The sequence below is a fragment of the Sarcophilus harrisii genome, chromosome 1 (assembly GCF_902635505.1).
Source record: "Sarcophilus harrisii chromosome 1, mSarHar1.11, whole genome shotgun sequence".
NCBI classification, from domain to species: Eukaryota; Metazoa; Chordata; class Mammalia; order Dasyuromorphia; family Dasyuridae; genus Sarcophilus; species Sarcophilus harrisii.
This window is the reverse complement of record NC_045426.1, coordinates 702,291,612-702,316,901: the sequence shown is the minus strand read 5'-3', so window position 1 is coordinate 702,316,901 and position 25,290 is coordinate 702,291,612. Positions and strand designations below refer to the sequence as shown.

Below are 25,290 nucleotides of genomic sequence, written 5' to 3'. Positions count from 1 at the left end.
GACTTCTTTTGAAAGGTACACAAAGAGATGGGGGTGAAAGGAAAAATCTGGTAGAAGTGACTGGACAAGAAGCATTACAGACAAAACCTGGTGACACTTTGCCTATAGGTGAATCATTATTTGTGGGGGTGGGAAAGGATACAGTAAGAGGAAAGTGAAAGGACAAAGAAGGCTTGGATATATCGGCCTAAGGGTTAGCAATGAGAGATCATCATCCCTGTGGTCTTGGGAAGAGAAAATGACAAATGGATGAGGAAGGAGTGGGAAAGAAATCAAGAGGAGAGAGGAAGGAAGGAAGCCTTCCTTTGATGGAGGGAAGAGGGTTCCATTGATGAAGCTGCCATGGATGAGGAGAAATGTTCTATAAAGGCAAATTTCATCTTCATGTCAGAAAAACCTTCCTAACGATAAATATAAAATGTTCAGTCCTGGGGAGTTGTTGGAGATTTTGAAGAGGGGATCTTTTTGAGATCTAGGCCGGACTAGAAGCTCCTTTCTAGCACTTTGGGCAAGTGACAATCTCCCTGAATTTCAGTTTCCTATTTAAAATGAAAGAACTAAGTTACCTCTATGTCTCTTTTAGCTTAGAAGTATAACCTATGATCTTTTAAACTCCTTATGCAAGTGATATTCTCATCTCGGTGTCTCAGTTTCCTCATCTGTTAAATGAGAGAGAACTAAATGATCTCTGGGGTCCCTTCCTACCTCTAAACATATGATACGATGATTCATAATACTGGAATGCTGTAGTGAGAATTTACACACATATATGGATGCGTGTACAACAAAATCTCTTGCCTGTCCAATTCGTCGTCTCTACCCCTCTTTCTCTCTGGCTTTGTCTGTCTCTTTGTTTCTCAGTCTTTGTCTCTGTCTTTGTCTCTATTTCTTTCCATTTCTGTCATCTGTCTGTTTCTGTCTGTCACTTTTCCTATAAGCCATCATCTCTGTCCCTTTCTCTGAATTTCCATCTCACTGTTTCTCTTTGTCTTTGTCTATCTCTTATTCATGTGAAAATCAATGGAATTTTACAACTTGTTATTCACAGACATTATGTTTGTCCAGTTGAGAACAGCACGTTTTCTGAGATTAGAACTTGGGGGTTCACTTCCCTGGGTGATTAGGGGTGATTGAGAGACTCTGGGGAAAATAATTTCAAGCAGAAGGTGGTCATTTGCATCGTCACAGATTAATCTCCAGAGGAAATTAGATGCTAGGAGCTTTGCCTGCTTTCTCTGCAGCTGAATTCCTTCCTCGGTGCCCTGAATAAGGGAATATTCTTCTACTTTGGCAAAAAATTAAGATGTGTCTGGCCTTGGTTCTCTCCAGTAACCTAAAAAAAGTCAGCATTTAATGTAAAGGAGAGAGCCCTCCATGTTCTGTTTGAGGGATGATGGGAAGAATTATGGATCTTACATTTGCAAGTAGAAGGGACCTTAAGGAGTAACTGGCTCAATCCCTCGCCCATTTTACAAATGAGGAAACTGAGTCCCAGAAAGACCATCATAGTCCTTGAATAAAAGATGGAAGGGACACTAGAGGCCATTCAGTAAATCTTTCACTTTGTAGATGAAAAATGGACCTCCAAGCAGCTACTAAAGACCCTATGGGTAATAAGTGTGAGTGAGAATTTAATTGCAAGTCTCCTCGCTCCAGAAGAGCCCAAGATAAATAAAAGAACCTAGATTTAAGCTGGAGTCTTCTGACCTCCATGTTGGTCTTTTCAACTTGGCAGTGCTACCTTCCTTTGAGCTCAGCATCTCCACCATGCTTCCTCTCACTCTTTCAGAAAAATCTAACCTGATATGTCATTGGTGTCAGGAAAGTCCATTGGGACATCAAAGCTTGAGTTACACCCCAACCACTTCATGTGTGAGCTCCTTCCCCTCAGTTTCCCCTCTTCTGAAATGAGGTGAGTGCATGAAATGGTGTTCAAGGTCCTTCCCAGCTCAAAACCTATAATCCTCTGACATTGCTCATGAAACCCATCATCTGATTTCTGGGGCACAAGAAAAAGCCGAACAATGAAGAAAATGGGTCTTGGCTAGGAAGAAAGCAAACAGCAACAGAGGCAGCAGAGAAACAACCTTTAGCCCCCTTGTGGGATTGTAAAGGGGAGAGAAAGAGTTTTTTCAATCTTTGTATCCTCAGAGCTTTTTACATGGTATGGTAGGCATTTAAAAAACTCTTGTTGAATTGAATTAAATTCTAGGCACATCCTCGCAGGTCTCTGTGATTTCACTGATGTACCCAACTTCCATTGAGCGATTGTCTTCTCCAAAAAGCAGATCAACTTCCCATTAACAGAGTCTTAGACACAGGAACTGAGGGGTTAAATGATTAGCCAGACATAGACATGCTGTAGACACAGGCAATTCTTGAACACACAACTTTCTGATTCTGAAGCCAGCTCTTCCATGAAAACTCTCCAAAGAGTTTTGTCTCCATTTATCTCCAAAGACAATGACTCCAATACATTTTCTTGTGTTAAGAGATAATATTAAAGCCGTAGCTAATATTTGCACAACACTCTAAGATTTGCAAAGTACTTTGGATCATCAAAACAACCCTGGGAGGTAGATGCTATTATTATCCCCATTTTACAGTTAAGGAAACTGAGGCAGACAAGTTAGGTGACTTGCTAGTGACAGAAGCATGTTTTGAACTCAGGCCTTCCTGACTCCAAGTCCAACACTTTCTATTTTGTCACCTCACTCCCCTTTGTTGATTACACTTTGAATATCGAAAGGACATTGCTTGTTTATATATCAATTAGACTAAATAAACCTGGAACCCCTATCAACTCTGAGATTCTGTGAATTGAAAGGACAAAAACTCCCAAAGCCCCAGAAATGAATGAAATTTTGCTGAGTGGGACCAGTCCCAAAGCCGCCATAATACCTACTGGGCAGGATTAGAGCTACCAACAAGTGAGCTTAATACTTAGCATTAAAGGTTCCCATTCATTATACTTCTTCAGCTGGAAGAAATATAGGCTTCTGTCTGGCTGGTTTTTCCATTATAGATGACCCTGTGCTAGAATAACTCACCCCACATTATTTCCATATTGAAACAGCTTGATTGACATTTTTATGAAGTAATACAGGAGATTATGTCAGGGCTGAGATCAAATCCTTCATGACTGTCAGCAGAATATTGCCCATTTCTTTAAAAATGACTTCCCTGGGATCGCCTCCAGGCAAGGAAGTCACAAGGAAGTCGGGTGTGACAACAAAGGGCCACTGGCTGGTTCAGTTCCTCAGAAAGTGTTACTGAAATGATATTCGTTTATCTCCAGTCGGCCCGTGGATGAAGCTGCTGTAATCTCTCACCTGGCCAAAGTACATGGGGAATTCAGTTCCATTGAGTTCAATTCAACAACCATTTATCAAGTTCCAAACTGCCCCAAGTTCTGGAGACTGGGACTAGGTACTGGGGCCTCAAAAACAAAGCAAAACAAGAGTCCCTGCCCTCAAAAGTCTTCCTTTTTTTTGGGGGGGGGGAGGCAGAGAGAATGGCAAAACCCAATAAATAAACATAAAAATATGCAAAATAAAAAGTGGGGTTTTCCTTGGAGAAATTTCCTCCCAATGAACAAGAAACAGCTCATACTTTTTAATTTCATAGTCATCATAGTCATCAACACTTGTTTCCCAAAGACTTTCGATCTCCTCTCTCCATGACTTTGCACATGTGATGACTCTTCCTGGAAAGGAGCTTGTCCTTCTGCATTGTGGAATCCCTAGTTCCCTTCAGGACTCAGCTCAAGGAGCAGCTTCTATAAGAAACCATTCTGGATTCCCTTATGGGGGAGCATCCCTCCAGCATCCCTACCCCCAGGAATTAACTTTGCAGAATGTGTGTGTATGTGTGTGTGTGTGTGTGTGTATCTTATATTTATTCATCTGAGTACGCACCCTATTACTTTCCCTCTGCCCCCATTGCATACTCTTTGCAGGCAAGAATTATCTCATTTTATCCCTAGTACCTAGCTGGGGATGAAGCAATAACTAGCATTACTATAGTGATCTAAATTTGTAAAATATTTTACAATATAATTTCATTTCATTTGATTCTTACTATGTATTCAGTGTGATTGATATTCTATTGTTCAGTCACATTTGAACCATGTCTGACGCTTCATGATTTATTTTGAGTTTTCGTGGCAAAAGACACTGGACCATTGTTCCTACTTTTGTCCACAGATGCAAAGGTGGGATCTGATCCTTCTTTCCTGTGAAGCCCTTCAAATATTTGAAAGCAGTTACCTTGTCCCTCCCTGAGTCTTCTCCTTTTGCCATTTTCTTCTCTTTTCCTTGACAGATGAAGAAACTCAGGCAAAAAGAATGAAATGATTTACCCAGAGTCACACAGCCAATAAAGGTCTGAGCCACCTAGCTGTCAGGAGATGTGATTATTATCCCCATTTTATAGATGAAGAAAATGTGACTGAGAGAGCAACCTGTCACAGTTAGAAAGTATTTGAGACAGGATTTGAACTCTTCACATCCTGATGTCAGGCCCAGTGCCTTATCTATGCAAGCATTTAAATACTTTTTAAATTGAATTGAACTGAATTGAATTATATTGAGACATGGAGGGGGTCGGGAAGCCCTGAGAATTATGGAAATATTGTATCCATTCCATCCCTGGAACAGCTCCCTCCCCCATGTGCCCAGGTAGGTGCCACCTTACTGAGATAGTTATACTTCACCCTTTGATTTGGAGACACAAAGTCATGGAATTAGGCCAGAATTTGAAATTGGACCCACTGACCTCAAATCCAGGGCTCTCTTTCTCCTGCACTGCATTGTGGGCAAAGACTGCAGTTAAAGACACTACCCTTTCTGGGTCCTGAGATGGGATGACTTTGAAAGGACTATGGCAGATACTGAATAGTAGCCCTTCCCTGGGAGATACAGCCCACCTTCCTGAAAAAAAGAGAGCCCAATGACCCCATTTCCTATGGATCCTTCCATTTCTATCAAGCCTCTGTCTGTCCCTTCTGTCTCTCAGACTCCACTTCCCCACCCCCCAATCTCCATCTCACCAAACACTATGCATGTGATAATAAACCAGAAGCTGTAGAATGGAAAATCCTTGGAGGGACTGCTTAACCTTTCTCTGGATACCCAATACCTAGCATAGAGTAGATGTTTCATAAATGCTCAGTGAATTGAATTAAAGGTATTATTGCCCTATTTTGCAGATAAAAGAACTGAGGTTCTCCCAGAGAAGTGTCTTGCCCTTGGTCACCCAGCTAGCAAGAAGCAGACAGTAGAATTTCACCTGAGATCTTCTTAATTCCTTGGCAAAAAGGGCACCATCGATTAGGTAAGCATTTGGGAAGTGTTTGATGACTGACTGCCTCCTTGCCTTATCACAGACCTCATCAGCATCTGTTTCCAGGTACTCATGGCCAGACAGAAAATATACCATGTTGAGCTCTCCTAATTAAAAATCAGTGGCTTTGTCTTACTGAGCACAAGAACAATTGAGAATCTCCTCTCTGGGTCTCTTTCCTCTCAGTAACTAATATTGTCTCTTTTTCTTTCTTTTTCTCCATTTTCAAGCTCACAGACATGTCCTCTTTCCTACTGCTTCCTCCCTGGAGAGGGCAGCCAGAATGATGGGGAAGGATTGGGAGGAGGAATTATCCTGAAGGAGAGAAGACTCGGGGAGGGACAAGATAACTACTTTCAAATATTTGGGGGGCTTCACAGAAAAGAAGGATCAGATCCCACCTTTGCATCTGTGGATAAAAGTAGAAACAATGGTCATGAGCTGCAACAAAGTCAATTTCTGTTTGACATCAGGAAGAACCTCCCAAAGATAAGAGCTGTTTCCAAGTGGAAGATCCTCCTCTTTTTCATTAGAGATATCCAAGCAAGAAGCTGGCTGCTTCTCTGGATACTAGTTGACTAGATGGGTCTCTGAGAGCCCTTTCAGCTCTGACATCCTACAAAGCCTTCTCTGCACTCATCCTCTGTGCTTCTCCTTTTGCCTCTTATCGCTAGTATTTTCCTTCTTTCTACATTCAAACTCATTGCAACATTTTGTCCTAATATCCTCCCATCTAGATTCAAGAGAAATGACATACTCATGAACCAACACCTAAGATAGAAATCCTCCCAAGATAAACAATTTAAGTCTTTCTTTTTCCATCTTCTCTCTCTCCTTCCCTTTCCCTCTTTTCCTCTCATCTCTTTCCTCTTTCCTCTCCTTTCCTCTTCCTCCTTTTTGTTCCCCTCTCTCTTCATCTTCTCATTTCTCTCCTCTCAATCAGAACATTCTGTTCCAGCACCCTCTTCCTTTCCAATCAGAGCAAGAAACCTTCCCACCCAGGGAGAGCCAATTAAGATTCTCATCACAGATACATAAAACACAAGCTGATGAATGCACTGCTTTTCTCAGCAATGCCATCTTGCTTGCTTTGAATACCTGTGTAAAATGTTTGCTTTGGACTTATTAAGCTGCTAAATGAGCTGTCCAGGCAGAGAGAATGCTAAGAGGGAATAAACAAGCTCAGGATTCAACAAAGGTGTTGCAGCTGGGCTTTGGAAAGTAGGAAAAGTAATCCACTGGTGAAGAAGGCAGGGAAAGAGGTGGTGGACAAGAGGGGCAAAACAGTAAATTTGCTGTCTGACTCAGTTGATAATGTTGGAGAATTTTGCTTATTTTTATTTGTAACAAAAAGAGGATCTCCTGTGAGGCATAGGAAAAATACATTTGCAAAGAAAAGGTATGAAAAAACAAAAACAATCAATAGAAACTTTAAACAGAAAAAAAATGAAATGGATTATGTCCTTTCCCCAAGATCCATCACAAACAGCATATGGTAGACTGAATGGGGAGCAAGAAACGTTTCCAACAAGAAATGAAGCCAATTCCAACATGAAAGTGGGCAGCATGAAATTTTGAAATCTAAAGCTGTTTTTCTGGACATTCTAATTTATTATTTGCTCTCCAACAGTGATATCAAAAGGGATATTTTTTCAAGAAAACATAGCATTCCATGACTGAATGCAAAATGTCTATAGATGTGTCCCACAATTAGCATTTTCAACTTTTCTGTTATTGGCTCATTCCCCTAAGAGAATAAAAGACAAAACACAAGAATTGTCTAGGTTGGCAAAGCACCTCAGAGTAGGGATATCCGAGATCTCCAAGCTTTCTGACTGGGGTACATAAGACATTGATCAGGGGACCCTGGATCAATGAGGAAATTTAGTCTAATAATAAGTGTACATCTACACTTTGTTATCCCTTTAGTAGAAACTTGCTTTAGGGAAGTTTGACAGAATTAGATGGCCCTTGAAAAAGGGAAATTTAATATTCTAGAGAGTAAGTCAAGATAGCTAGTTTCTGAAGAGGGTGCGTTCTGGCAACTAAGAAGAAAGCCAGTTCTGGGTAGAATGAGTTCTGGCAGTCAAAAAGAATAACTTTGAAGAGTATAAATTCTGGCAGTCAAGAAGCAAGATAACGGTGAAGAATATGGGCTCTGGCAGTTAAGAAGAGAGCCAGCTCAAAAATGTAGGAGCTCTGGTAGTTAAGAAAAGAGCCAGCTATACAAAAAAGAGCCCAGTTTTTTAGTTGCAAGCCCAATTCATTGACCTTCTCTTTCTCTAGTTTATGCAAGTAGGTCTCTAGAGATATGAAATTTCCCCTTATTACCGCTCTGGCTGCATCCCACATATTTTGGTATGATGTCTCATTATTGTCGTTTTCTTGGGTGAAGTTATTAATTATGTCTATGATTTGCTGTTTCACCCAATCATTCTTTAGTATAAGATTATTTAGTTTCCAATTATTTTTGGTCTACTTTCCCCTGGCTTTTTGTTGAACGTAATTTTTATTTCATTGTGGTCTGAAAAGGATGCATTTACTATTTCTGCCAAAGAGCCCAGTTTTTGAAAGGGAGTTGTTCTTTTTAGGATAGAGATAGGATTGCTCTCATTTCTCCCCAACATTGTCCATTGTTTCTTCCAGCAGAGTCACTCACACAGAAAGAGATACAGAGCCCTATATCTCTGAGTTGAGATTCAAACCCAGATCTTCCAGACCTCAGCCAATCGACTATGCTACCTTTTTGTCTCATATATTAATAATTATTCCTAGAAGGTGACTTCAAAATCTATCACAATCCCCTTATTTCTCTGATGAGAAAAAATGAGGGAGGGCCAGAGAAAAGACATGACTTGCCAAAGGTCACAGAATAGCTAGTGACAGAACCAAGATTTGAACCTGTCTCTCCTGATGGCTAAAGCAACGGCTTATCCCCAATCTCATTGCTTCTTTTAGTAGATAATAATATTTTCCTTGTATATTTTGCAAAGCTATTGAAGTGGGTCAAAAGCAGTGCAATTAAATTTTTAAAAATACTGAAGTCAGAAAAACTGGATGGCAGCCTCAGATCTCCATTTGACAAGCTGCCGGATGCCAAACAAGTCAGTTTCTTTTCTCTGAGCTTCAGTTTCTCCTTCTGAAGAAAAAAAAAAAAACAGATATACCAAATACCCTCCTGAGAAAGCTAGGAAGGGTCATAGAACAAGGATTTTTTAGAGCTAATTGAGCCCTTAAAACATGAAATGTCAGACTTGGGCAGACCCTGAAAACAGAAAATGTCAGAGTGGGAAAGAACCTTAGAGCACAGAATACAGGGTGTGAACTTATAAAGTAGAAAGCTCTTTAGAAATATGAGCTGTTATTACCCTCAAGTGGCAGAATGGATGTGGATATATCTTTTAAAGCATCAAGTATACATATATTGTATTTAAGATATACTTTAACATGTTTAACATGTATGAGACTGCCTGCCATCTAGGGGAAGGGGTGGAGGGAGGGGGAAAGTTGGAACAGAAATGAGTGCAAAGATCAATGTTGAAAAATTACCCAGGCATATGTTCTGTCAATATAAAGCTATAATAAAAAAAAAAAAAGAATAAAAAAATAAAGTATCAAGTGATATACAAACATAAGCTATCATTATTATCCATTATTGCCAATAATCACAATCATACATGACTATCCCAAGTTTATTTGTCTCCCTCTACTGCAGGGCACTGGACAGTCATGAGAAAAGGCAGAGATGGTTTTTCTGCCCCTGTCCTGCTTCTTAGCCCTAGCCCTGTAAGTCTTCAGAAGACAATAGAAATGTCCATATTTGGAGGAAGGGGAAGAGAATAGTTGAGGAAAAAAAGGAACCCTGATACTCATCCTTTAAAAAAAAAACTAAATCCAGTTCTCATTATGTCTTATGACCCAGAAGATAGAGGCCTTTAGGTGAGCTAATATTGAACCAATTCAAGGCACCTAATGTTTCTTTCCTTGTCTCAAATCCCCCAAGGCTGGAAGCTCAGGGGGTCCTAGTGGTGAGAGGAGTCACCCAAGTACCTCTTCAAGCTTCTTGCAAGGTCATCTGTCTGGGTCTCACTGTGATTTGTTTTTATTTTTACCATGGAAGATGCCAATTAGGAACTCAAGGGAAAAGGAAAAATTCAGCTAAGTCTTGTCATCTTCTTGGGTGTTTATGTGTGGAACAGAGACATTAACCACCTTGGGAATTGTAAAAGAGGGCCATGGGGTTAAGAGGACTCATGGGGGAGGGGGAATGAGTGGAGAAATAAGTCCCAAAGGGAAATGACAAGGGTGTCCAAAACTCTAAGTGGAAAGTACAGCATGCAGCACCAATGGGATGCCAAGCAGAGCTCAGCAACCTCTCAGTCATTAAACCTCAGATTTCAAAGGAAACTCAGAGGCCATCTGGTCTAACTCCACCCAACTAAAGCAAAATCCCCAGCAGGCATTTCCATGAGAGCTATTGTGAGAATCAAACAAAATAATGCATTGGAAATATTCTGCAATGATGAATATGGAAATATGTTTAGAAGACTTGCACATGTTTAACCTATATTGCTTTGCTATCTTGGGGAGGGGAGGGAAGGGAGAAAGGGAGAAAAATTTAGGATATGAGGTTTTGTGATGGTAAATGTTGAAAACTATCCTTGTACATATTAGGACCAATAAAATACTATTAAAAATAAACACAAAAACAATCAAGTATTTTTTCAAATAGTAAAGTCCTGTGTAAATCAATCTATAAACCTTTATTAAAGTACTTACTGTGTGCCTGGTTCCATTCTGGGCACCAAAAATCCCAAAATATATATAAATTGGAGTTGTTACAATAATGACTTGCCATTATCAAGTCCTAAATGGACAATAATGATTATAATCCTAAAATAGTTATGGGAGCTCAGATGAATCACATAATCTCACTAAAGTAAGGATCATGATATTTGTCCCACTCCTAAAGATGTATATCACAGGAGTGTTTGAGAATAAAAATGGCCAGAAAGATATTTTGCAAAAGTATTGTTACTGCGTTATAATTCTTAATAGTAACAAGACCGTACGATAAGAAAATGAGTCCCACATGTAGAGGATGGAGCATAAAACATTTCAAGCTTTAAAGGCAACCTTTTTTTAGTTTTATTTCTCTTTAAGAGCATAGGACTGCCTCGACCAGTTGGCCAGAACACTTTCTCTGCTCATAATTGTCTTGTGACACACAGAAGGGATGTTGGTGGCAACCTTTATAATGCCCCATCATCTCTTTGTTAGAGGCACTTGGAACTTGAAATGCTGGCCCTAAACAAGATCTTGATTCATGTTATGGGTTTGGACACAGTTAGAATGTCTATCAGGGAACTCCCCAGGGAACTGTCCATTTCAAGTACCTAAAAGAGCAAAAGATGACCCTGACCACCTTCCCTGATCTTCCCTGAGATCCAAAACCCATAATTCATCCCAGATCTAACACTCATTACCCTACTATTAGTGTGACCTTAGGGAAGTCCATTTACCTTCCAAGGACCAGCTTCCTTATCTTTAAAATGAGAGATTTGGACCAAATGGTATTTAAGATCATTTCCTAGATGTGTGCTCATAGTTAGAAGGACCTAAAAGGTCATACAACTTCTTCAGTTTACAGATGAGGAAAAATAATCCCAGAGCCATATAGGTAATAAGTATCTGAGGTAAGGTTTGAGCCCAAGTTCCTGACTACAAGTCTAGTATCTTCTTCACCATCTCAAGGGGATGCAGGGGTAGTAAGAAAGACAAGAGGCAGCCTGGTCACTACTAGCGATCAATATTCCTAAGCCTAAATAAGAATATCCAGGATAGCAGACTCAATAAGTGGTATTCTAGTTCTCATATAAAGACTTCGAGCAATGGGGAGCTCACTACCTCTGGAGATGGACCATTCCACTTTGGAGTAGCCATTTCACTGAATATAGAGTTGGAAGGGAACCAAGAGATCATGGGATTCTGGAAGATTTACTAATTGAAGAATTATTAATAGGGAGTTAAAAATCCAAAATAAGCAACGATAGAAAAAGATAGCATCCCACTTTAATGATGAATTTCAGTTATGAAGCCCAAAAAGCCTGCTTTAGAGGTTATTTTTTAAAACCAGATATGTGATGACTGATCCACTGGGAGTGATCTTTGAAATCCTGTCAAAAATGGAAGAAGAGCAACAGGTCAGTTTCAATTTTCCAAAAAAAAAAAGGAAAACGACTAGAGCCTGAAACCTCATCCAATGAGTTTGACTTTGATGCCTGACAAAATTCAAGAATACATTATTAAAGCAAGTAGGGATCACGAACAGCCAACACGGCTTCATCAAATAGCAAGTCGAGACAGACTAATCTCACTCCCTTTTCTGTCAGGGTGACTAATCTGGTAGATGAGGAGAATGTAGTACACATAATTTAACTAGATTTTTGACAAGCAATTCTCAGAATCTCTCATGGGACTCCTTTGAGAAAGATGAGAGGGATGTGGCCCAGACAATACAACATGTAAGGGTCCTGGGATATTCTTGAACGACTGGACAAAAGGGTACTCACTAATGGCTCAATATGTTAAGAAGGTATTCTCTAAGGGGATTGTCTAAGGAGCTCTCCTTGGTGCTTTTCTATGCAATTTTTTTATTAATGACTTAAAGGCATAGATGATAAGTTTATAAAATGTGCAAATGTCACAAAACCAGGTGGAGGAAATACCTAATCTACTGGATGGCCGAGTTAGGATTCTATTCACCAAGGTCTCTAGAGGCTAGAACATTGGACTTCTATCTATACAACTTCATTATCTAGCACAGTGACTGGTACAAAGTAAGTGCTTAATAAAGGCCTTTTGAATTTATGTATCTAATAAAATAAATCTGTGTTACATCAATTTTTTTAAAACAGTGCTACAAATTAAGAGTTTGGGAAGACTGGATTTAAAAAGTCAATGGAGAAAGATCTGGCGGTCTTAGGGGATTGAATCTTCAATATGTCAACCACAGAGCATAGCAATGGGGGAATGCCATATATTCTTTGCTTACAAGAAGAGAGGTATGACATCTAGGAATAGAAAGTTAAAATTCTAGAAACATAGAAGAGAGTGATTGAGCAAGAGATAGGTGTTGAATAAGAAATAGCTATTTCTTCAGACCTAGAATTGGAATAAAAGTGCCTGCCCTGCCCATTTTATAGAGCTGTTTCAAAGATCAAAAAAAAAAAAAACTTACTGATATATTGCTCAATAAATTAGTGGGAAAATGCTCTGTAACCACAGCTCACTGTAGCAATGGGAGGTAGTATGATTATTATTGTTATATCATCCCTCTTTATTGTCTGTACTCATTTTCTTCCAGTTTGAACCATGATACCACAACAGGAAACACTATTTTACCTCATGACCTAAAAGGATATTTATGGTGAGACCATTTGTTCAATTCCCAACATCTGAACCCATGTTCCCATGATTCACAAAAATTTACAATGTCAAGGCATCCAGGGAAAGTTCAGATAATGTTAGAACTGACCGAAAACTTATAATGGAAACTTTTGGACTTGGGCAAAACACGGTTTAAGAGCTAGAAGAAAAATATAAAATGTCAGGGCAGGGAAGGGGTCTTAGGACATTAAATGTTAAAGATGGGAGGGATTTTTAAACCGGGAGTGTCAGAGCTGGAAGGGGCCTTAGAACAGAGGATATAGGGTCTTAGAAAAGGAAATGTCAGAAGTTGGAAAATCCTTAGAACAGGGAATGTCAGTACAAGGAAGAACCTTAGAATATAGAATGTCAGAGCTGGAAAGGGCTTTAAAACAAGAAATATCAGAAGTGGAAGGGATATTTTAATTCAACTCCTCATTTTACAAAATGAGACTCAAAGCAGGGAGAATATCATTGCCTCTTTTAGGGTTAAGAGTCACTGAACAAATCAATCTGCTTCTCTGCTGTGTACTGGCACAGAAATATTTCTCCTTCTGTTATCTCTCCCTAGCCAACCAATCAGTGAGATTATTTTGGAGTACCCATGACCCTGAGTTAGGTATATGGTTTCTAGTCTGGCCACTACAAGAAAAAATGAATTAGATGGCTGATGCATTTTGGTTTGAATTCAAAGAATAAGATCCAGAAAAGCTGCTGGATTTGGAATAAAGAGATCAAGGTTCCAATCTTGCTTGTACTTCCTTCATGTCTGTATCAGTTTATTTCCCTTTTCTTCCAGGGTCTCAGTTCCTTAGCTAGGAAATAATGTAAGTGCTGACCTCAATTGGATTATGTTCAGCAAACATTTATCAAACACCTACTGAATCCCAAGACTTCTACTAAGCACTGGGGACTGGAAAGTTGGTGAAGATTCATGGGGGGACAAAAACTAAACCATTCTGTCTTTAATAAGTTACTTTTGCTGGGAGACTCAATACATTCACAGGCCAATAGATAGAATACAAGTGGAAGAGGGAGAGTCTTAATGATGAGGTATAGTTGAGGGGGCAGCCTATAGGAAACAGTGCCCCAGTTGAAATTCAAAAGGAGTTAAGGATTCTAAGAATTGGAGATGAGGAGACACTCCAAGAAGGGGATGGAGCTTGGGTTAAGGCAAAAAGCAGAGATGGAAGGTTGTTTGGAAAATAGCAAGAGAGGTGTGCCTTACGAATAATATTTTTGTAATAGTGTAGAAGTTGGATTGGAGAGGAGAGAGATTGACCAAGAGAGAGCAATAAGATGGTGCTCAAGCCTAATGTTCTGATCACTACACCACACTGTCCCCAAGATTCAGAGATGGAAAGGACATAAATACTTAACTCCGTTATCTCACACTGTCCCCTCTTTTAGGGTGGACAAAAATAAGGCTCAGATAGGGAAAGCTGTTTACCTCCAAGTTTGCACCTGGTGCATGAGCCAAATCAGTGCCTTTCATTCCTGACCACCCAGCTGTGTACTTGAGCAGAACCAGGACCCAGAGGAAGCTTCACCTTGCCCACAGTCCTTCTGTTTTTTAGAGCCCAGTTCTTCGTCCAAGAAAGGAGCAAAGCACTTTTGGGAGACTTTGGCAGAGCCAAGCAGCTTGTGATGGGTCAATACAAGAAGAACAAAGGGACATTTTCCCTTTTCTGGGTCAGAGGAAAGTGGAAAATTGGCAAATTGCTCTACTACAGAGATCACCTTCCATCCTCCCCTCCCAGCCAGGTGCCAACATCTGTTCCTCACAGATGTTATTTATGCAAAACCATTATCTCAATTATATATGGATGTTGTTGGAATTGCTTATGTCTCTGGATTAGTTTATTTCCAGTGGAGACATTCAACATGGATTAATTACTAATTGGCTCCTAACGAACAGGTGTCATTAAATCAAGGCAAAACCTCTCCTTTGTTTTCCAAGTCTGTGTGTTTCCAAGAAATTAAGTAAGTAGGACTCATGGGATTACAGAATGCCAGAGCTGGGAGGGTCCTTAGAACAGGGAATGTCAGAGGTGGGAGGGGTCCCGGAATAGGGAATGTAAGAGGTGAGAGGGGCCTTAGAATGAGGAATGTCAGAGGTGGGAGGGACTTTAGAACAGGGAATGTCAGAGCTGGGAGGGGTCCTTAAACTCAAATGTGTCTGTGAAGTGGGAGGTGAAGTAGGAGGAATCCATTCTGAAAATAAAGACCATTCATTTGGAGGCTTCCTGAAGCCTTTTCTTTTATCATCTGCCTCCAACCGACATTTCAGTTCAATTCACCTAATTGTTGCTCCCATCTCCATTTTGTGCACCTTTGCCCCTGCTGTGCCCCGAGAACACGACCCCCCTTCACTTCTACCTCTTAAAATCCCAAGACTCAGCTCATACGTCATCCCCCATCCCACCCCAAGTTGGCTTCCTCTCCCTTCTCACATTATATATAATTCTGGGCAAGTCATTTTAATCTCTCAGACTCAGTTTCCTCTTCAAAATAGAAATAATATTAGCATCTACTTCACAGGGGCATTGTAAGGATGAAATAATATATGTAGATGTTATTGCAAACCACAAAACACTAGAAAGATATGTTATTATCATCTATTATCATTGCCAATTTGCATACATTTGATTCCCCAACCAGGAGGGAAATTTTATTCTTTTGTCTTTGAATCCCCAGAAGCCCACACAAAGCTGAGCATACAGCAGGTGTTTAATATACTTGAGTAGAATAGAATTGAAGAGTGATTCCAAAGGTTTGGGTCATCGTTGGTGATCACACCTTGGCCACAAACTGGAGACCTGTCCCAGGAAAGAGAAGGATTTTCTCCTTTGGACAAAACTAAGCTAGCTCACCTGAGAGCTCCTTCTCAGGTGAGGGAATAAAATGCTGTTGTCAGTGTAGGAAGCCCCTGTTTTATTCAGTCCCCACCATCCCTAGAATCCAGGACATATGTTCTTGGGAACAAAAGCCCCTCCTCCATCAGCCCAGGCCATCCAGCTATTTCCATGACGACCAAGTCCAAAGCAAAGGCTTCAGATTCCCTTTGATAGGCGCCAGAGAAGAAGCCCCCACAGCTCCAGAGTCCAGAGCACTCTGTTTCCACTCCAGTCACTTTCATGAGGGACCAGATTTCTGTGGGGGGCAGTCTTGAACCACATGCGTTTGCCTCCGAAAGATGCCTCCAGAATACAGCCTTTTAATTTTCTTTTGGAAAGGGGAGCAAGGGCACAGGGCTCAGGATGTGGAATCAGGAGAAACTCTGCTAATTTCCACTTAATATGTGATCTGATGAGTCACTTTTTAAATCTGGGTCTCAGTTTCTTTCTTTATTAAAAAAAAAAAGCAGGAGGGACAGGGAACTGGACTAAGTAGTCTCTAATGTTCCTATGAATGTGTTAGGGAGAAGACCAGTCCTTGAGGAGAATCCTGCTGTCTGAGCAATGCAAATTTGAGACATTAAAATCTCTGGACTCGAATTCTGATGAAGCTACAGCCATTCTCTGAAATTCGGTTTCTTCATCTATATAATGAAGAGATTAGTCCAGATCCAATGGAAGGACCTTTCTAGTAATTGACTAAAGAGAGTAAAAACAGCACCAATATGGAAGTTCAAGGATGTGGATTTATATTCTTGTATCACAGTGGATGGTGGAAGGTCTGGAGTCAGAGTTAAAATCCAGCCTCAGACACTTACTCTTTGTGTGATCTTGGGCATATTATTTACCTCAGTTTCTTCATCTGAAAAATGAAGGTAACAATACTATTTGCCTCCCAGGACTGTTGTGAGGATCAAAATGCACTTAATACAGTGCCTGGCACAGAGTAAGTGCTACATAAATGTTACCTATTACTATTTTTATTATTATTTATTATTACTACCTGAGTAGATAAAGCACGGGGATTGAAATAAGAAAACTCATCTTCATGAGTTCATATCCATCTTTAGACAGCGACTACTAATAATTGTATAACCCTGGGGAAGTCACTTAACAGTATTTGTCTCAGTTTCCTCATTTGTAAAATAACTGGAGAAGAAAATAACAATCCATTTTGGTATCTTTGCCGAGAAAACACCAGATGTATCATGGAGACACAATTGAAAAAAATGATTTAACAACAAAAATGCCTCTCAAACATCTTGAACTGGATGTACAATAAGCATCTTAAACTCAAATATGTGAAAAATAGAACTCATTATCTTTCCTCCTTCAACTCTATTATTATAGAGGACGCCACCATCCTTCCAGCTCCCCAAGTCATACAACCTGAGTCAACCTGAACTCCTCCCTCTCTCTCACCCCCCACCCAAGCTGTGGCCAAGGCCTGTCAATTTCACCTCTGCAGCATCCCTCATCAATTTCACCTCTCCAGCATCCCTCATCAATTTCAGCTCTGTAGCATCTCTCATCAATTTCACCTCTCCAGCATCTCTTGAATGTTTCCCCTCTCCTCTGACATTGCCATTGATGCAGACCCTCATCACCTCACATCCGCACTTATGTAATAACTGCTGGGGATGGAGGGGATCCGCCTCCCTTAGATCTCTCCCACTCCATCCTCCATTCAGTCATTTTTTAAAGTGCAGCCCAAATCCCTCATTTTACATGTGAGAAAACTGAGTCTGGTGCCATGAAGTAACTGCTCTGGGTGACCCAGTAAATAAGCATCTGAGGTAATATTTGAATCTAAAAAGCAACAGGTCGTGGATGCGAGCCAAGGTCCTCAGACTTCAAACATGGAGCTCTTTGCCCTCCATCCAATTCTAGACAAGCAGCTCTATTTGTTTCCCGGTGCAATCCACCACCTCTGCCTTTCTGCAGGGGAAGAAATGCTTCTGGCCACTGCAGGCAGCTCAGTCTGCTTACTCTTTCTCTCTATTTAATTATTAATTAGACCCCTGATGAACCAGTGCACATTAGAGCCGGGCAGTGATGAATGTAGCTGCCAGGGCTGGCTGCATCCTAGGGCTGTGTGCAGCAGCAGCTTGGCCCTGATGGACCTCTCTCCAAGAGGGCCGGTGATATTCTCAACCAGGGGAGGGGCAACAGCACCTGTCCCAGTGATGGATATAAAAGACACAAGGAAAAAGGAAAGGAAGCTATAGAAAGGAAGATGAAAGCTGAGCAAGGAGGAGGACAAGGAGGAGCAGGGGAGAAAGAGAAAGAGGAGAAGGAAGAAAAGAAGGAGAAAAAGGAGGAGAAAGAGAAGAAAAAGAGGAGGAAAATCACAGTTACTTCCACTGTAAATTAAGGGGCATAAGTTGGTGGTTTCCAGGGTTATTTTCATCCCAGAATTATGATTCCATTATTTAAAGTGAGAAGAAACCTTAGGTGATAACCAGATCTCATTATTTAATGTTGACAGGTTTGCAAAGCATCTCCTCAAAACAGCAACTGAAGCCATCTAGTCCAAACCCTAATTTTCATCTTCTCAAAACATTGACAACTGAAGCCATCTAGTTCAAACCCTAATTTTACATAAGAAGACACTGAACCTGAAGCAGGGCATTGAACTGTGATTTGAACTGACAGAGAATCTGATACAACTTCATTTAACATGAAGAAACTGAGGAAATTTGAAGTCACTTAAGCTCACACAGTGGTAGAGCCTCATCCTCTGATTCCAAACCCACCATTGTTTCCATCATACCATGATTCAGGGAGAATATGGAGAGAAGAAGAAAGAAGGAAAAGATGAAGGATAAGTAAGGACAAGAGAAGAAGGAGGGGAAAAGAGGAACAAGAAGGAGAAGAAGAGAAGGTACCAATAGGGAAGAAGAAATGAAGAAGAAAAGAAGGGGATAGAAATTTCTGTATCTCTAAATATTCCCAGTCAAAAAACAAACCAAAAAAACCATCTGGAGCCAATTAGTTGAACCAATTGGAAGGACAGAAGGGCCACAAAAAGATTTCAGGGTCTCATTAAAGGGAGAGAAAAGCATAAAAAACAAAGAGGGATGCTCAGAGGCAGTGCTTTACAGCCCAGAAGAAATCAAAGGAGTTGGAAGGGATCAGCAAGAGACTGGAGAAAGAGAAAGTAAAAGGAGACAAAAGAATACATCAATCTGAACATGTTCTTGGATGATTTCATGGGTGTTGGGAACTCTGAAGGAGCAAACTCTTACTACCAATGGAGATCAACACTTGCTCTGCAATCTAAACCATTGTCTCCTAGCCAAATTATGTCAGGGGCTGGACAAGAATCTTTCATATTTATTATGTTAACTGAATTAAAGAAATAATTTATATGATTGTATGTATAGGAATGATGAATTTATGGACCAAACTTATTAGGCTCCATGGAGTCATAAAATATTAAAATTGGAGATATTTTAATCCAACCGATTAATTTCACAAATGAGGAAACTTGGTTCCAGGCTGGGAAAGTGACTTATCCAAAGTCACAAAGACAGTAATGAACAGAGTCAGAATTCAAATCTTGGTTCTCTGACTCTGAATCTGGTAATATGTAAGTGAAGCAATGGAGAAAACTCTGGCTTTGGAGTTAGAATTCCCGGGTGACTTCAGGCAAATGAGCAGACTATAATAAATGACCTGCAAGATTCCTTCTACCTCAAAATCTATGATTCTTAGAGGATCCTGTATTACACAGTTGATGTTTCACTCTGACATTCTTCATGGCTTAGATCAGCATGCCAACAACCAATTGACAGGAACCAGCTCCAAATTTCACAGTGTCCCATCTCATCAACCACCCATTGTGCCTCCTGCCTCGAAGCACAATTCGTCCCAGAATTTTTGAAAACTGTCTTTGGCTCACAGGAGCTTGGAATTGGAAAAGAGCTGAGTCTAATCATCTACACTATTGTTGAATTCACTCGGAAACCCAGATTTCTTGTCATGTTCCAGTGATGGGGAACTTGACTCCTGACAAGATGGTCTATTCCATTTTCAGATAACTCAGATTGTTAGGAAGGTTTTTTCCCCTGTCTCTTTTACTAAGTTACCTCATTCAACTCAGTTGAACATTAGCTGTACTTCCCATGAGGAATCTATGGGAAGGACATAGACAAATGTCCCCTAGCAAGGGCAGGAGTGGGGCAGGTTACAATTCGTATCATCAAAAAGAACATCTGATCAATGAGATCACAGAACCATGGAAGAATTTGAGTACATTTAGCTAAAACCTGCCCCCACTCTCCAGTAACATAAGTAAATTTCCATTTTTTCATCAGCAAATCTGCTTAGCTTGATTCCACTGAGCATGATGCTGGACGCCGATGCCCTATCTCCAGGATTAGCTGATCACCTGAAGTCTCATCACCATAGCGACTCGGGGTTTGAGTTCCTCAACTATCTTAATTGCCCCTCTCTTTCCATTGGAGGATTCAAGGGAGAAGTGATAACCTTTCTTTATACAGGACTCTTGGGTAGCTCCATATTTCATCAGCAGCTCAGTTTGGTTTCAACTCCCCAGAACATCTTGCCCCCATTTCATGTTCTCCCAGATGAGCCCCTTTCCTCCCCCCCTTTTTTTTCATTTCCTTTTATATGTTGACAATCAGACACTATCTTCTTCCCTAAATGACCAATGAGGTTAACTAAACTGCCAAGGTCATACAATCAATAAATGACAAAGGTGAGAACTCGGGATCCTAAGGTCCTTCTCTCATTAAGTTATAAGCCTCTTTAGTGCAAGGACTCTAATTCTTATTTGTCTCCCCAGTGCTTAGCCCAGTGTCTGGTAGCCAGTAGGCACTTCATAAATGTTTATTTTATTGAATTAAATTGAATTTACCAAATCTGAGAATTAAAAGGAATCACAGATGCCACTGAACCCAATATGGGTTTAAACAAGAATCCTGTTTACAACGTCTGTGCCAAGTGAATCATCCCCCAGCTCCTGGTTCTCTCCTTTGATACTATGCAATACTAATTCAGTTCCCTTCTTCCACATGGCCATCCATCAAGTATCTGGGATGACAATCATTCCCCAACATTTAGCACCCATTTCCTTTAACTAATTCTCATCACTATGGATCACAGGATTATAAAAGAAGCAGGGGCTCTTTACTTTCAGTCCATAAATTCATTGAGGTTTTTTCATATCCTGATAACTTTATTAAATATAATTGTTTTCCTGTGTAATCCTATGTATTTTATTTTATGAATTTAAAACCATCATTTTGGAAAGGAGTCCAGAGGCTTAAATAGGGAATATGACATAAACTATATTAATAACTCCTGATAAAGGGATATAAAGGACCTCAGAAGGCATCTATTAAAACCATCTTTTTTTTCAGATAAGCAAACTGAGGACCCCAGAGATCCAAACTCGGTTAACAGAGGCAAAATTGGGCTCAAATCCCCAGTTCCATTTCCATTATCCAACATTGCCTTACCGTCTTTATTTGGATAGCTTCCAGCTCATGGGATCTAACAATGAACACAGAGCTCCAGATTGGATTGATAAGGGCAGAGGACAGTGGACCCTCCCCTCTAACTTGATCATCCTCTACCAGGGGTCCTCAAACTATAGCCCATGGGCCAGATGCAGCAGTTGAGGATGTTTATCCCCCTCATCCAGGGCTATAAAGTTTCTTTATTTAAAGGCCTACAAAACAAAGTTTTTGTTTTTACTATAGTCCGACCCTCCAACAGTCTGAGGGACAGTGAATTGGCCCCCTATTTAAAAAGTTTGAGGACCTCTACTCTAGACCATATAGCCAAATATGTCACCTAATGCCTTGGCTGCCTTATCACATTTGTGATTCTTTGAGCCACCGCTACCTGTGTCGCCTTGGTCAAGGTCTTAAAGTACCTCGAAGTTCTGAGTTTTGGTTTCCTCACTTGTAAAATGAAAGGGTTAAACTAGATAGTTTCTAAGGTCCCTCCTAGCTCTCCAGTGAAGATCCCAGGATCTCCTATATTAATGCCATTTTTCTTACAAATTACCATTTTTGTCCCATCCCCCTTCCCATAGAGTTGATTTAAAAAAAAACACCTCAATACATTCATTGTGTTAGATTTAATCTATGACTCTAACCTGCCAAACCCTTTTGGGATCTGGATTCTACAATCTAATAAGTTAGCCATTTTCCTCCAGCTTTGAATCATCTGCACATTTGAAGAGGGTGTTCTCCATGGCTTCATCCAAGTCACTGATGTAAAGGGTGATGGGAAAAGCCCAGAGGTCCAGCATGGCTTACCCTACTGTGAACTTTCTCCAGCTCTTCCTTACTGACTGTCATCTGGGAGTCCTCGATGCTTGATAGGATAAGCTGCACATCAGACAGGAGGGCATGAGTCCTCCGCAGGTCCCGGCGGAGGCGTTTTTCCACATCAAAATCTCGATGGCCAATCTGGAGACCCAAAGCATACTGGTTAATTCTGAATGCAAGCATGAGGGACTAGGAGTTCATGACTTAAGCTGAATCCCTTAATTGGAATTGTGGCTTGGCCTTTGGTGATCATTCATCCCAGATTCTTGAAAATCATTTATTTTTTAAAATATTTTTATTTTCCTCACTTACATGTAAAACAATTTTTTCATTTATTTTTAAAATTTGGAGTTCCATATTCTCCTCCTTTCTCCCCTTGAGATCATTTATTAAAGGCCACCTTTGTGAGCATCAGGTCCCAGGAATACAGAAACACAAATGAAGAAGTGGGGAAAATGCTGGGTTTGTCATTCAAAGACTTTGTTCAGAACCCCAAGTCTATTCCTTACTTAGTAAGTGGGTCTGAGCTAGTCATTGAAGTCCTCTGGGTTTCAGATTTCTCTGAAGGAAAATGAGAGGGCTGTAATAGGAAGTATTCAACGTCCTTTCTAGTCCTAAATCTAAAATTCTGTGTATTTGATATTAAATAGTTCTTTCTCTCAGGGGGTTTACATTCTACTGGTAGAGGTGATATAATATGTGCAGAGAAATATGATTGCAAATTAATTTGAGGGAGACAATAGGGAGAGGGAGGGAGAGGAAAAAGGGAGAGAGAAAAAAGGGAGGGAGAAAAAGAGACAGAGAGAGAGACAGAGAGAAAGAGACAGAGAGAGAGAGAGACAGAAAGACAGAGACACAGAGAGAGAGACAAAGACAGAGACAGACAGACAGAGACAGACAGAGAGACAGAGAGAGATAGACATAGAAACAAAGAGAGACAGACAAACAGAGACAGAGAGAGAGAGAAAGAGAGACAGAGAGATTCTCAAAATGTTAGGAGAGCCTTTTTGGAGAAATTGACACATGTGTGAGAAATGAAGATTTGAAGAGGTGGAGCTAAGGATGGCATTTCTGTCTTGATGAATGGAGAACTATAATCACTGTGCATAAAGGCTATGACATGTCTCCTGGCAGGTGGGAGGGGGAGAAGGGATGGGTTGGAAGAGAGGAAGGTTCTCTTCAGCGGAGGGCTTGGAGTAAAAGCCCAAAGCCCATTACTGAAGATGTTGTTTATATCTGGGTTGGCTCCTGAAACTGCTGCCATCTTTTCCAACTCTGAGGCTGAGACTATTCCATATGATATGGCAGGTGGAGCACTTCCACCCATATGGAATAGTCTGACTCCTGGAAATGGTTGTGAACTAAACAGGTCCATTCCTTGGGTTCAACTGTAGAAATCAGCTCCCTCCAACTGGGCCAACCCAAGAGCACAATAGCCATTGTCATCAGAAGGGGAGACATCATCAAGCACTGGCTTAAAGGGCCATAGGTGAAGTGGTCATTGAGTGAATAAGTGCTGTAGCAGATAGAGTGAGTATCAGGAAGATCTGAGTTCAAATCCAACCTCAGACACATGCTAACCATATATCCCTGGACAAATCACCACCAAGAAAAGTCCATCTGAGCCCGTTTCTTCATTTTTTAAATGTGGATAACAGCACTTTTCTCACCACATTGTTATGAGAATAAAACAATTCTTTGAGTATAGCATATAGTAGTAGCTTAATAAGTGCTAGTTTCCATCCTTCACAGAGTTTCTTAGAGGTTGTCTAGTCCAAGCCTCGCTAACAGATAAAGAAACAGAAATATGCTAGAGAAGTTGAGTGATTTTCCCAGGATCATTCAGGTAGCAAATCTCAGAGCTGGTATTCAAAAACAGGTCTTTTGATGCCAGAGGCTTTTCATGATCTTTATAATAATTTTGACACATTAACCCCCCCATACACAGCATCAGCTAATTAGACATCGATTTCCACAAGCAAAGAGAAGCATGATTTGGGGCTTATGGCAATTTTTATGCACTTACATATAAGCATATGGTTCTTTTTTTAAAAAAAAAAAAAAAAGCACTCTAACGGCTAAAAAAACGCAGTGAGATAAAGAACAATTAAATTAATAAAACAGGCTTGCTTTTTCTGTTAATGCAATGAAAGTTTGTTTTTTTAAACAAATTTATTTCTTTCTAAAATTCATTATCTATGCTGCCATGAATCCTTTTTGGTAGCAGGCAGGGTATAATTTCTTCTAACAAAACAAATGCATCAACCTAATTCATTATTAACTTAAGGAAGTTGGGTTTTTTAATTCACTTTGGAAATACACAAGATTTTTTTTCTTCTTTTTTTTTTCCTTATTCTTTTTTGTTGTTGTTGTTTGGAAACACACAGGTTTTTAGCTCTATTAAACTGTTTGTCCTTATCATTAGTTGTCCTAATTTAGGAAGGACTTTTAGGCTTCCTGCAAAGCATGTTCATCCCCACAAACCTTCGATATGAGTACTGGAGGGTCATAAATATGAGGCTAGAAAGGAACTCAGAGGTCAGCTGGTTGAATTGCTTCATTTAACAAAGATCAGAGATTAAATGATTTAGATAACAGTTAATAAAAGGCAGAATGGCAATTCAAAATGAGGTTTTCTGGCTCCACATCCCTTACTCTTCCCATATCCTTTTTTTTATCATCTTTGTTTTAAAGGAGTGTAAACTGAGGCTTAAAGGTACAAACTTCCTTACTCTAATATATTGTATGCATTCTTTGAATGGAATGCTAATTTTAAGAATCAAAAAATCTTGAATTCAAATCCAGCTTCTAACTGTGTCACTGTGGGCAAGTCAGTTAACCTGTCTGCCTCAGTTTCCTCATCTGTAAAGATAACCCATAACTGGAAGAATTGTTGGGAGGATCGAATAAGATAATACTTATAAAGCCCTTACCACAGTGCTTTAGACATAAATCAAGTTTAATAAATGCTTGTTCTCCTTCCCTTTTCCCTCAAGGTCATAGAGATAATAAATGCCAAAGTGGCTGGGACTTAGATTGTCCACTCACCGCGCTATCATGTTGTTTTCAAAGCCCTGAATCATAGTTTTCTCTGGACTTCAATAGGCCCCAGTGACCAATGTGCAGGCAGGCTGGATGATTTGCAAATGAGCTAATTTCTGCAAAGGGAGTTTAACAGACATGGCTGCTTCCCTTTCTGGAAGCAAATTCCGGCCCAAGAGATTTAAAGCTTTTGAGTCCTGCAAACCTGGGGAACTGTTGTCAACATTCAAACACTGCAGAAGAAACCTTACAGGTACCTTGCTAGAGAGATGGCT

At 40.2% G+C, this 25,290-nt stretch overlaps 1 protein-coding gene across 1 annotated transcript in view; it reads right to left on the bottom strand.

Moving 5' to 3' along the window:
- The window catches only part of MYO18B (myosin XVIIIB), a 305,294-nt gene that overhangs the window by 108,922 nt on the left and 171,082 nt on the right, over positions 1-25,290 (bottom strand). The window contains exon 33 of the mRNA XM_031948810.1: positions 21,962-22,114. Coding sequence (XP_031804670.1) covers positions 21,962-22,114 — 153 coding nt within the window. The remainder of the gene's footprint in view (positions 1-21,961; positions 22,115-25,290) is intronic.